The 13,616-nt window shown below is 44.0% G+C and overlaps 1 protein-coding gene across 1 annotated transcript in view; it reads left to right on the forward strand.

The window, feature by feature from the left end:
• Positions 1-3,999, forward strand: part of POSTN (periostin) — a 54,382-nt gene extending 50,383 nt beyond the window's left edge. Inside the window, exons 23-24 of the mRNA XM_044452472.1 lie at positions 1,545-1,586; positions 2,607-3,999. Of these exons, the coding sequence (XP_044308407.1) occupies positions 1,545-1,586; positions 2,607-2,677 (113 nt within the window). The 3' untranslated portion in view covers positions 2,678-3,999. The remainder of the gene's footprint in view (positions 1-1,544; positions 1,587-2,606) is intronic.
• The last annotated feature ends 9,617 nt before the right edge of the window (positions 4,000-13,616 follow it).

The following is a 13,616-nucleotide window of genomic DNA, read 5'->3' on the forward strand; positions in this document are numbered from 1 at the left end:
TGCTGTAACAACCAGTGCTTTCTCCCGTATTCCCTTCCTAATGGTTAGCAACACAGTTCTACCAGTAAATGAGAGTGTGTTACAAGGAAGAAAACAAAATGGGGAGGGGGGACTAAGGAGAACAAAGAAAAATGTTAGGGACTTCCTCCATTGAACCTCACCACCAAACTCCCGTTAGCTTTCCCTGTTCATTCATCCTGATTGCTTGCTTTCTATGAGCTTGGTTGTTTGTATCCAAGCATCCCTAGAACAGCTGGGCCAGCTTCCTCTGATCTGATCTGCTCAGCTCAGCTCAGCTCAGCTCAGCTCAGCTCAGCTCAGCTCAGCTCAGCTAGGAGTCACAACAAGCATAACTGTGTTAGCCAAAAGAATTGTTGAAAATACAAAAATCAATATCACAGTAATGGCTTTATTAAGCCATCAAAAAGGTCACAAAATACTACAGAAGATTTCTAATTCTCTAGAATGTTTGTCATACAAGATGATCCAACTATAGAGTCTGTAGTTGTTAAGATAGAAAGTGGGAGGTGGCTGTTGATATCCAGTTGGATCCATGACAATGGTTCCACAGAGGAAGGGATCTTTCATGAGATGAAGGGCTCTACATAAGGAAGGTCCCTCCCAATGATTTTTGGCAATAGCCCCTCCCCACAAACATTACAGCTTTCCCCATTTGGCAAAGTCTTCTGATTCTCTTGAGTCACATTTTAAAAGAGTGGAGAGGCTTCCAAAGGAAGGGAGGCATGGGGTATTCCACTCCTGCCGGTTGGTAAATCTCTTTGCATTAGACTCTACCAGATGGTCGAATGGTGTCAGGTTCTATCTAGAGCCCTCCCAAGACTTGCTGGAAAGAAGAAATAAACATATACCTACAGTGTACATACCTATATGCTTATATACAGTGCATAGTGCAGTGTCATTTCACTGAATATATTTTATTTTTCTAAACCATGCTTAAATAGCATCTGTTGAAATCAATGTAATTTAAAACTGCTTCATGTTGACTGGGTCGTACCCTTATATTAATTGTTTTTAGCAGTATGCCCTGGGTCCAACAAACCGGTCAACTAGTGCCATGTGCCCGACAGCAGTTGGCATGCCTAAATGTATGAACATGTTTAAAGAAGTCCTTCATATTCTTGTCTGTATCCGAACACTTTACCAAATCTGTGGTACTGCTTTTGAATGCAGATAGGGGGCCACGTGATGGAATACCTGTCCTTGGGATGGAGAAGAATCCTGGCATGTCAAGAACAAGACTAGGCTGCAGAGTGCTTCTGCTTGACACGCTAGTGTTGTATAAGGAGGGAATAGGATTTTGTGGATTGTACTTCTTGTCACTAAATATCGTACACAAACAGCACAGCAAATTAATTAGAAATGGCAAAATGCATATAAGATACACACATATCTAAGGATCTAAAATGTAGTATAACTAAAGTAATTCAGCTTTAAAACATGTCAAAATGTAAGTGTGAAGGTATGTTTCTATTTCAAATGTTTATGATAAATTATGTATGACTGCAAAACTTTTTCTTTTTTAGAAACACCTGTAAAGAAAGTGCAATCATCCAGAAGGGTACAAGGTACTTACCAGTTTTACCTGTAAAATAAATTTAATTCTTAATTGCAATGGTAAATATGTTCCAGTTCAATACCAGCTGAGGGGTTTTTTTGTGCACAATCTAACTTATAGAAGTTGGTTGTGTGAATAAGTGTTGAGAACAGGGATGCACAACCTGGCTTGGAGTGTCTGTACACATGTCACTTCAACTGTCACTCGCACAAGCAGTCAGACAAAGATTATTAAGGGTTGGGCAATTGCTTAAATTGGCTATGTCCATGTGTGCACATCTGTCTCTGTGTTGATCTATTTCCACATCAAAACACACATCCCTGTGATCTGCAAGGAGGGTCTGTGAGGATGTGAGTACAAAGCCTCTTCTCCCGCCCTTCCTTGGTGATCCTGATGCAGATCACTCTTTCCTCACGGCTAGCAACAGTGGAAAGGGAGAGGATCCTGAGGAGGACATGGAGAGGACATGCCATTAAGGATTTGGTGATGGTGGCAGTGGCAGCGATGGTGCCTGGGCACCATAAAAGGGAGTGGGGAGGCACATGTTTTCCACCCTTGCTTTAGAGACAAGTTCATTCATGACAGAAATATGGGGAAAGTTCCTTCCACAAATTATGAACTTCAGTTCTACCATGATCAATATATACTATCAGTGAATGAAACAATGATGTACTATGGACGGAGTACTAAAGCAGTGCAAATGAGCATCCCATGCTTGTGTTGTAATCTTCAGGACAGGACTGGCTTAGTCCTTCCATCACCCACTGATTCTCCTTTAGGCCTAGATATTAAGAGACTTCTCCTTAAGCTGCATAGTAGCTTAATATTTTGGAACGCGGGGCTAGGGTGGACTGCTTTCCCATAGGGAAACATTTATTTCTGATGATGTGGTGTTATTGCTATTGCATTTGTATGATAACTTTTCATACATCTGTACACTGCCCTGATAGCCACAAGATGGTTTAATTTTGAAACAATACATATAGTAATTATGGTTCTAACATCCATACATCTTGTTTTGGGTCAACAGGATCACCAAGGAGAAGAGCAAGACTGGTCCAGCCTTCTGCAAGAAGGCAGAATCCACAGAAAGAGAACTGAATCTTTTAGAAAAATATTAGAAAACAAAAAGATCTCAAGAGAACATATTTACTGAATCCTGTGCATTCATTAACCATTGGACACAGCATCCACTAACCTATAAAATCACACAGGAGTACATGTGTTAGAAAGCACTTCCTAAAAAATATGCCTAATAAGCAAGGATTAAATCAGAATGTATCCAGTTTCTATGAATCAGAATTATATAAATTAAGTTATATCCTATCTATAAGTAAATAAAAATTTAAGTAGCAAAATGTAAACTGTGTAAATCTAGCAAAACAATAACAGTTTGGGATTATATTATTATAAAATAATGTGATCAAATATTATAACATTGACAACATTGCATTAAACATTCATAATGAATTTTAAAGCATTAACATAGAATATTTGCCAAAACATTTGCCAGTGAATTTAATAGATTTTTTTGTCATAGTAATGACATTTGTTCCCATCTTTCACACAGTAGTAATAGTCAGTACTACATAAAAAGCTTCCTTTCAAACATGATCAGTAATCCTGTTCACCTATTACAAGAGTTAGAGGAGGAGTAAAGGAATTTGCTCAGTTTGGGTTCAGGTTTTCCATAAGTTTCGCATTCTGCACTTTGGGGATGCTGAATGTGGATTCTTCCCTTTTCTGCAGTATTCTTTTGTGTATTAAGAAAATAGTCCAGAATGATCATTTGCACCAAGAATTCTGTTTATAATTGATCCTTTTATTCATCCTTTGATGAATGCAGTTACCTACTATAAAATACCTGCATTTAACAGTAGGCTTTTCTTTGACAGTATGAATATGGAGCCAGATATTTTCTGGATTGCTATATCCATATATTTTGTTTCTGAAAACAGTGGTTTAAATTAATGTTCCCCATTCTCAAAGGAAGTAATATTCTTGCATTTGTATGCAGGTGTCTGTAGCTCTGTACAAAGCTATTAGTTCTGTTGATTTCACAAGAAATGACTTTTAAGAATTATTATGGTTGAAATGAATGTAATGAAACAAACGAGTCAATGAAATGAATGCAAAAAGTTATTCTTGTTTGGGAAGAAATATTTCATTTGAACTTGGTTGGAAGCTTTTGTATAAAAATGCCTTGTGTATTTCCATTATTAATGTGAGTCTGTTTGTAAATCATTGTTTTTACAACAAGTTTATTTGCTTCTTCTGCCATATGTGTATGTCAACTCTGTAAGAAACCTCGAGAGAGAAGTAATAAAATGTTATCAAGGTGCCTTAACGTTTTGTTATAAAGAATTCAGGATATGCCCTAATATTTTAATTCTGAAACATATTCATTAAATAAATTGACTGAATTATTATTTTATTTATTTGTAGCAAACATCTAATGAGAAAAGACACAAATCCCCAGATTGGCAATAGAAAAATGGTTTAGTGGTTTTCAAACAGTGTCCCCTGAAATCTTGGGTTTCTTAGTGAGATCTGTAATGGCCACTAAGTTCCTTTGAAATGCAGCTCACCAGCTGCTGCCTAAAATGTGCAGTCGTGGGGAGGATATTGGATATTTTGACTCTGAATTAATAGTTTATTCTTAATTTTTATTTATTTGTTTATTTAGGAGACTTCTATGCCGCCCCATTCGCCGAAGCCTCGGGGCGGCTCACAACCATAAATAAACTTTAATAGAATAATATAAATTAACAATATAAATTAAGTTGCCCTGGCCAAAGAATAAAATGAATAAATAATATTAACAATTAAAATAACATTTGAATAAAAAGGTCTTCACCTGGCGCCGAAATTACATGGGCAAGTGTGAGGCCTTCAGGCCTAGTTAGTGCCTTGTAACTGAATGTAGGCTCTAGAATGTTTTGCAGAGTTCTTTGCAGCACGTGAGATTTTGTGGGAATCGGGCACTGAGTTGCTTAGCAGACAGGTTCATGTAGGGAAAATTGCTTTAAAACGGAGGCATTCTTATATTCCCAATTATGTTGTCCACAAAAGCATTGTAAAACTAAGGTTTGGAAAAATGTCAGGCCTACCATATGCCCAACCCATGGTAAGCCATTTGTGCTGACTTCACAAAGAAAACAGAATAAGAATTTAGTATATATCAGAGCAGGAGAAGCAGCTCTCTGCTCTTAGTCTTGATTTGTGAAGGAAAAAATGTAGCATTTCTACTGCAATCCTTTGGTAATCTGGGCTTGGTTCTTCCTGCTGAGTCTTTTGACTGGTGACATAGTGTAGGTCCCCAGTTCAAGGAAAAAAGGTGTACTTAGTTGTTCAACAAAATCTATGGCCTTTTCTCAAAGTGAGAAAAACCAGCAGTACTTTTCTGAATTCAATTCCAAAAATGAATTAATCCCAAAATGTTCTTAATTCCTACAATAGAATTCTGGTGGGAAAGATATTCTGAAAAGTAATCATTTTCCACGGCATCCTTTGTGTTATGTTCATGTTAAACACAACTTCATATGTTTATTTAAAATTTAATTGATGGAAGAAAGCCATTTAAGGGTATCTTAAAAGTGTGCACATTTATCTTGAAAGTGCACACTTATCTGGAAAGTGTGCACTTTGATAATATACCAGGAAGTTGGAAACATAGAAACAGAGCGAGTCAGGAATGGCCCCTTGGGCCATCTAGTGTGCCCCCGACTCCAGCCAGCTCCGCTCATACCATGCCCACCATGTGCATTTCCAGCCTATCCTTGAACACCTTCCCCGATGGCTTCAACCACCTCCTGTGGAAGCCCATTCCATACCCTAAGGATCCTAACTGTCAGGAAGTACTTCCTGGCATGCAAAATGAACCTTGTTTCTCTGAGCTTTGCAGGTCAAGTTCTCTTGACCAATCTCTTTTGGTACACATGGGATTTGTTCAGAAAGTTCTGATTAAGTTGCTCTTACTTGTGTTCAAAGAGGAGTGAGATTTCAGGGGATGGACAGTTTCAAAGTTGGACTTGTGTGCTGAGGCCAATGCACTTAAGATGAGTATTATACTCTGAATTGCATATAAGTGGGATTCCTTTACTTCTTCCTGCCAAATATTACACAACATATTGTATGTTATGTTATATAACATATTGTATGCGCATGGTGGGCATGTCGTGAGCGGAGCTGGCTAGAGCCAGAGGTCAGACTCGATGGCCCAGGAGACCCCTTCTGACTCACTTTGTTTCTATGTTTCTATATTAATATTTTATATAAATATAAACATAACACTCTTTTTCATAAATGGAGCAAGTGGTTCCACCCTGTAATAAATATCCTTGAATAGGAAGTAACTTCCAGTTTAAAAAAAGTAGGATTGGCTTTCAGGATCTTGTATCATTGATTCTACTTTTTGATCAGTACCAAGTTTTGGTCTTTTATGTATATTTTCCACCTTGGACATTTTTGGAGTTATCATGTCAGGAACCTCTCTCTAAATGTAGAGCATTAGCTTCTTGGCACACTAAATGAATAAGAATCCTCCCATGGTTAAACTTTTTAAGAGGTGTATGATCTATAGCATGCCATAATTACATTTCAAACCAATTTACTCTGTAAGGAAATCCAGACTTTAAAAATTGATAAGAACATGTTCTTATAGCTGACTTGGATGGGTAGGTTGTTTTGGGACAATTAGTGGGTGCTGATGGCAAATTTTGTCATTTTCATTATGCATGCCAGTTTTAATTACCTGTTAAAGCTGAATGGCAATTTTTGCATTTACAACATTTCTTAGAGTCAAGGGTTGGCCCTGCTACATTCAGATTCAGAATCTCCTTTCCTACTGGAAGTACTTATAGAGGCTGATCAGATATATCATCCCAGAATTCAGGTTTCAAGTTCTTATTACTGGTGAAAATCTATGATACACTGGGTCTTAAACATAATAGAGCAGTGGACTTCCTATTTTGCCCAATGGGCTGCTGTTTTAGCATCTGTATTTGAAATGGCAATGAATCTTAGGTTATGTCTTGCTCGGCAAAAACTTTGTTCTGCTTCTATTGCAAACACAACAGTTTTAAGGGTTTGGGGCTCAGGAGATCCAGCTTCTTGTCTCAGCACAAATCACCATAGTTTGTTGCATCATAGACTTAGCCATTGACTCTCATCCTCCTTATAGGGTTGCTGTGAGGATAAAATAGGTAAGAGGCAAATCTTGTAAACTGTGCTACTTGCAAGAAGAAAAAGATAAGGACCAAATGACCCATGTGCCTGCTCAGTCTGCTGTTCAGTGGGAACTGTGGGTGGCCCTCAGAGTCTCTGCTCTCCTTTCTTAGGGGTCACTATCTTTAAACTGGACTTGGACCTCACAGCCCCTCAAACAAAGGACCACACTTTCTAATACAGCACATGGCTATCCCAGAGATGGGTACACTCACTTTGAAAGGAAAAGTGATCTACTGAAGTGGAATGCATAGCATGCCTTTTCAGCCTAAGAATTGGGGTAGGGTAAGATTGTGGTTATGCAATGATGGGATAGAACACTTTGCATAATTCTGATCTTTTCAAAGATGGGAACAACTTTCAAAACACGCACACAGAGATGCAAACCATTCTAACACTGAAATTATTTCAGGAGCACCAACTGTGATCGGTGTTAAGATAACTTCTTTCTTAAACTTCTTACTTTCGGTGTCTAGGGAAGAGAGAGACAAATGTGATAGAAAATCAGTAGTCATAGAATCATAGAATAGCAGAGTTGGAAGGGTCCAGAAGGCCAACCTCCTGCACCATCCCATTTAGATGACTGTCCAGATGCTTTTTAATGTCTCCAGTGAGAGAGAGCCAATGATCTCCCCAGGCAATAGGTTTCCTTGTTGTAGTGCTCTAACAGTGAGGAAATTCTTCCTGGTGTCTGGTTTCCTTTAATATACCCAGTTCTCTCAGTTCCTTCTCATAGAACAGTGTTTCCAAACCCTGGATCATTATTGTTGCCCTCCTCTGGACCTTTTCTAATTTTCCTGCATCTTTCTTAAATCTTGGTGCCCAAAACTGGTCACAGTATGCCAGATGAGATCTGAATAGTGAGGAGTATACAGCACGGGTCCTCAAACTTTAGCCAGCGGGCCAAATCCGGCCCACCATGCCCATTTATCCGGCCTGCCTCAGAGGTTTTGGACTCGCCAAGCGGCGCCCGCCACTACCACTGCCACCACCTCACTGCACCCGCGCCTGCCGCCACCTCACTGGCATGTGCCCACCACCACCGCCTCACCACATACATGCAGGCCTCGCCGGCCCGCACCCATGGATGCCGCTGCCTCAAGCAATGAACAATTGCTTGTTCATTCTGTTCATGTTTGTGCACCGAAAAGGGTGAACTAGCTCCATACACATGCAGACAAGCTGGCATTTGGGTTGTTGGCTCAGCTGGGCTGCTTCTGCTGATCACACCTCACCTTGCCTCATTTCTGGGCAGGTCCAGCACCAGCAACTCTTCTCCTCACAGACACAGCTAGCTTTTCCCATTTATCTGCTCACAGTAGTACCTGCTTTCAAACTGCTGGGTGGGCAGAAGCTAGAAGCGAACGACAAGTGTTCACTCCGTCACACAGTACTGGGGCCGAAGCTCCAGAGTGTCAGCCATTTCTGAATGTCACATCCAGCATCATTAAGCTGCCAAGTCACCGCACCTCCTTCAATGTAAATAAATAAATAAATAAAATGTGCTCAGATACAATTCAGTGTCATCCTTCCAACAAATGATTGTCAGTTAAAAGCACAGTGGCCCAATCTTTACTACTTTTATAATCTAACCCCTTTTAAATCCAATGGGACTTCTGTTGAATGCTGTACACACATTGAAAGAGAATAAACAATTGTCCCGTGACAGTGCTTTTATTGTATTTTATGTATCTCTTTGGATTCTGCCTTCTGTGATGTTCAGTATGCTTTACATCAAAAAAAAAAAAAAAAAAAAATCCAATATATTACCAAAGTGCTGATTCAGATAAAATCCACTAGGCTACAAATCACTGTGATGGCATCCATTCACTATCTGGTATCTGTGTGGTTGGGATCTTGGATATGACCATTCCAGGAAGAAGATCTATGAAATACTAGTGGTGTGAAGAAAATTTCAAAATGGCACCTCCAAGTGGGCTTGGAAGCCAGGTGAATGTTGGAAGCAAGGTGAAAGCAAGCATCATTTCCTGGAAAACACCCACTGCCCCAAGCGCTATTTTTACTATGTAAATGAAAATAGGCAAACATTTGCTAGAGCCCTGGAACCAAAGTTATTTTTATTTTTAACTAACTTAATAATACAATACAAATATGCATCAATAACAACAAAAAGGAAAAATATGATACAAATAAATTGAATTATATAAATCAATCAAAACAATTGATAATTAAATTATATAAAACAGAAAGCAAAAGTTGCATCCCCATACCAGGACCTTCAGTTACATAATAATCTATAATAAAAAATAATATATAGCCCTCTTCTCTCTCAGAAAGACCCCTTCCCCATCCACAATTTCACTGAATCATACAAAGGTTTAATACCCTTCTCTTTTGTTAATATTTATTCAGTAAATAATAAATAAACAATCCTCAAATGTTGTTAAAATTATTCTTATTTGTCAACCCTTTTTTCACCTTAATAATCCATGTTCTTTGTTGTGGCCTCTGTGCATCACACGTATGGGTGCTGCACCTACACAGTGCCTAAGGCCAGAAAGATTTGAAAGCTAAAGGTTTTTGGCAGGAAAACTCCACTCCCCTCCCCCTCAGCAGTATATATAGAGCGGAGTGTCCGCCATTTTCTCCAGTCTTTTGCGACCGTTTGCTGTGCCTCGTGCCTGTTCATCTCTCACTTTGACTGCACTATTTACTCTTTTACTCTTATTGTTCCTGTTACTCTTCATTACTATTACTCCAAGTTATTGTTCCCTTGTTATATTTTCTTCTTTCTTCTCTTAAAAAAAAACAAAAAACCAAAAATATTATCTTATCCCTCATTACTATCCCTTATTTCTTCCTTCTTCTACGATGGTGCAGCAGACGGCTTTCTGCAAATGTGTGGAATGTGGGTTCAAGATGTCCCCAGTGGACCCCCATGACTTGTGGCTCCTTTGCCTCAGCGAGGGGCACAGAACAGATAAATGCCGCCATTGCCTCTCTTTTACCAAGCAGGCTCACAAAAATAGGGAGAATCACTTGCGAAAACTCCTATGGGACCAAGCGTTAATGCAGTCCGATCAACCCACAAAATCGGCTAAACACTCGGTTTCTGCTTCGACTGCATCTGGCCAACATCCGGCTCCCGCTTCGGCCATGCCTGGCCAACGCCCTGTGGCCACGCCGCCCATGCCTCAGCCACAACCATCGGATGATGGAAATTCACCCTCTGGGGCCCAACAATCCCTTTCTCCTCCATGTAAACAACGGGAGAAAAGGAAGCATGGTGGATCAGATCACTCTTCTTCCCATAAAAAGGCGAAGAAAGATAAAGCGGCCAAACCAGCTCATAAGCCTAAGAGACATCGGGACTCGGGTTCATCAGCCCCATCGATCCCGACGGCAGCTTCGGTACCAACACCATCGGTTCCAATGCTACAGGTGGCAATGCAGGTCACCCCACCGGGGACTCTGCTACAACCTGCTCCTCAACAGGGCCAGTCCCTGGATCGACCAGAGGAACCTCATTGCGAGTCTATTTTGGATGGAGAGATTCAAGACTCCCCTCCTATGGCTCGCTCACCAACTCCAATGCCTCCAATTAGAGCTCGGAATCCGTCTCCCGCCTCTCCACCATGGCCACGATCCCGTATGGATGAACGACATGAAGAGGGATGGTTCCAACCCTACTACGATTACCCGTCGGGTTGGGGAGACTACCATTCCTTTGGATTCCATCCTCAACCACAGGATTGATCATCGCCGTCCGTCCATAAGGAAATTCTGTCTACCTCAAAACATGCAGAACCCGAACATCCCATCTCACCCGGAAGTTCATCGTCGTACCCATACCATTTCGGTCCCGACTCCGACGTAGACTCCACCTCCCCTGATGTGGCAATCACAGGGCCCAGCATCCCCCAAGGAGCCTCACATCTCCTTTGTAGAGCTCATGTCTAGGCTCGTTCAGTCGCTTGAGATCGAGGCTCAACACCAGCCAGATCCGAGCACCGACAAATTTTATGACATCGTCAGGGAAGAACAGTCACCTGCGATTGTCCTGCCATTAATTACAACGTTGTGGCAGGCGATGACTCAACCTTGGGATCTACCCTCGCAGGCACAGCCCACTGTATGCCGATATGAATCCATGTATCGAGTTTGAGAGAGTGACATACGCCTTTTGCTACATCATCCCAAACTGAATTCTGTGGTTGTGGAGTCATCCCAAGGCAGGGAATCCAGGGGACATATCACCCCCCGTGACAGGGAGGGACGAAAAATTGATATCTTGGCCCACCGGGTCTACACGGCTGCTGGACTTGGCCCTCGGATGTCCAATTATGAAGCCACCCTGGCCAGGTATCAATTTTTCATCATGCAAAGACTGAACAATGTTGTTGCCTCCCTGCCGGAACAACAACGGGCTTTGGCCAGGACCTTCATCAAAGAGGGTATGCAGGTAGCCATCCAACAATTGTCCACAGCTCACCACCATGTGGATATGGATTCGAGAGCCCTAGTTGGTGCCATTTGGTTACAGAGGCATGCCTGGCTAAGGAATTGTAACTTCTCTGATGAGATGAAAAGGCGCACAGAAGAAATACCCTTCGATGGCTCTGGACTTTTTCATTCACGAACGGACCATAAACTCAAGTCCATCCATGAATCCCGCATGACGGCAAGACGGATGGAAATGCCAGGACAACAAAAGCGTAAGTGGGCTTGGTCGCGTCCATCTTATAGATACCAACCCCCGCAGAGACAATACCACCAACGTCAACAGCACAGAAGGCAGCAACCTCAACAGCGCTTTCAACAAGGCCACCATCGTTTTGAAACTGAAAAGCGGGGAAACAGCAGCGCGCCGGCTCCGTGCTGCCACTCAGCAGCGACGCCCGCACCGGCAGCAACACCGCCCGACCGCACCTGGCACCGGGACCCACCCCGCACGTGTGAGAGGCATGCGCCGGACGGGGGGGGGCAGAGCATCGGAGCGCCCCGCGGCCTCAAAGTGCCGGCGGCGGCCGAGGGGAATGCGGGAAACAGCAGCGCACTGACTCCATGCTGCCACTCGGCAGCGACGCCCGCACCGGCAGCAACACTGCCCGACCGCACCTGGCACCGGGACCCGCCCCGCACGTGTGAGAGGCGTGCGCCAGACGGGGGGGGCGGAGCGTCGGAGCGCCCCGTGGCCTCAAAGCGCCGGCGGCGGCCGGGGCCGGCAGCCTCGGGGCGACAGCCAAAGGGCGATGGCCAAAGGGCGGTTCCTGCCATTTGGTGGGCCGTTCGGTGGGCCGAGCTGGGGGCTCGGCTGGCTAGGAGCTTTGCTTGGCCATTTCATGATTGGCCTTTTAATTGTTTTTAAAAATTTTTTATTGTATTTTAACTGTTTTATGGAGTCGTCCCTGGCCATACCGCCGCTTGTGTTTCCTGGGGAGCGTGCGGGCGCTGCCATTTGCGTGGTCTTGGGCAATGGACGTAACAGCGGAGGGCGCTTAACGTGTCCGCGTAGAAGAAGGAGGGACAGATGGCTGACACCTGTCCCTACTTCTGGTTTTGCCCCCAGCCAGAGGGTACCAGGGAGTCTTGTCAGCCGCCCCTCGGGCTTGACAGTGCTGCTGCTTAACGCCAGCTCGGTCAATAACAAATCTTCCCTCATCCATGACTTGATTCTGGATGAGGGGGCCGACCTGGCTTGCATTACAGAGACCTGGGCGGGAGAAGGGGGGGATGTGGCCCTTTCCCAAGTGTGCCTGCCCGGGTATCTGGTTCAGCACTGCTCATGCCCAGAGGGGAGGGGAGGGGGGTCGCTTTGGTTTACCGAGCGTCCATCTCTCTCACTGGACTTCCTGTCCCTTCGAGACCAGGGCTGGAGTGCCTCTACTTGGTGTTGGGCGACCGAGACAGATTGGGGATTCTGTTGGTGTACCGTGCACCCTTCCGCCCAACAGTCTCCCTGCCTGAGCTGACGGAGATCGTCTCGGACCTGGTGTTGAGGACCCCCAGGATGTTGGTCCTGGGGGACTTCAATCTCCATGCCGAGACTGATCTGTCCGGGGCGGCTCAGGACTTCATGGCCTCCATGACGGCCATGGGACTGTCTCAACATGTCGCCGGCCCGACCCATGAACGTGGACACACTCTGGACCTGGTTTTCTCGACGGGGCAGGAGGAGGGTGGTCTGAGGGTGAGGAATTTATGCTTGACTCCCCTGTCATGGTCAGATCACTTTCTGGTGAGGTTTGTGCTCGAGAGCGACCTCTCCCTCTGTAAGGGTGCGGACCCGATTGTGTGGGTCCGCCCCTGGAACCGGATGGATCCGGAAGGATTCCTGAAGGCCCTGGGGGAGTTTCCGGCTGACAAGTCGGGTGCTCCTGTCGAGGCTCTGGTCGAACTATGGAATGGGGAGATGACCAGGGCTGTTGACATGATCGCTCCTAAGCGTCCTCTCCCATCAGGCAGAGCCCGCTCTTCCCCTTGGTACACTCCTGAATTGAGGGTGATGAAGCAGGTTGGGAGACGGCTAGAGCGTAGGTGGAGAAAATCACGAGATGAATCTGATCGAACACACTTGAGAGCCCACTATCGGGCCTCTGCTGTGGCGGTGAGGGCGGCGAAAAAGAGATTTTTTTCCGCTTCCATTGCCTCCTCACAATGCCGTCCAGCGGAGCTTTTTCAAGCGGTGCATGGCCTGGTTAATCCAGGTCGGAAAGAAGACCTGGTTACACCCTCAAAGGCCCGCTGTGATGACTTTGCCAGGCATTTCAGGGAGAAAATTGCTCAGATTCGTCATGAGCTGGATTCCTCTATTGATTCAGAGGTTTCTGGGGAGACGCCAATGCTGCCGTCT

Source organism: Varanus komodoensis, unplaced genomic scaffold, assembly GCF_004798865.1.
Source record: "Varanus komodoensis strain SLA01 unplaced genomic scaffold, ASM479886v1 scaffold72, whole genome shotgun sequence".
NCBI classification, from domain to species: domain Eukaryota; kingdom Metazoa; phylum Chordata; class Lepidosauria; order Squamata; family Varanidae; genus Varanus; species Varanus komodoensis.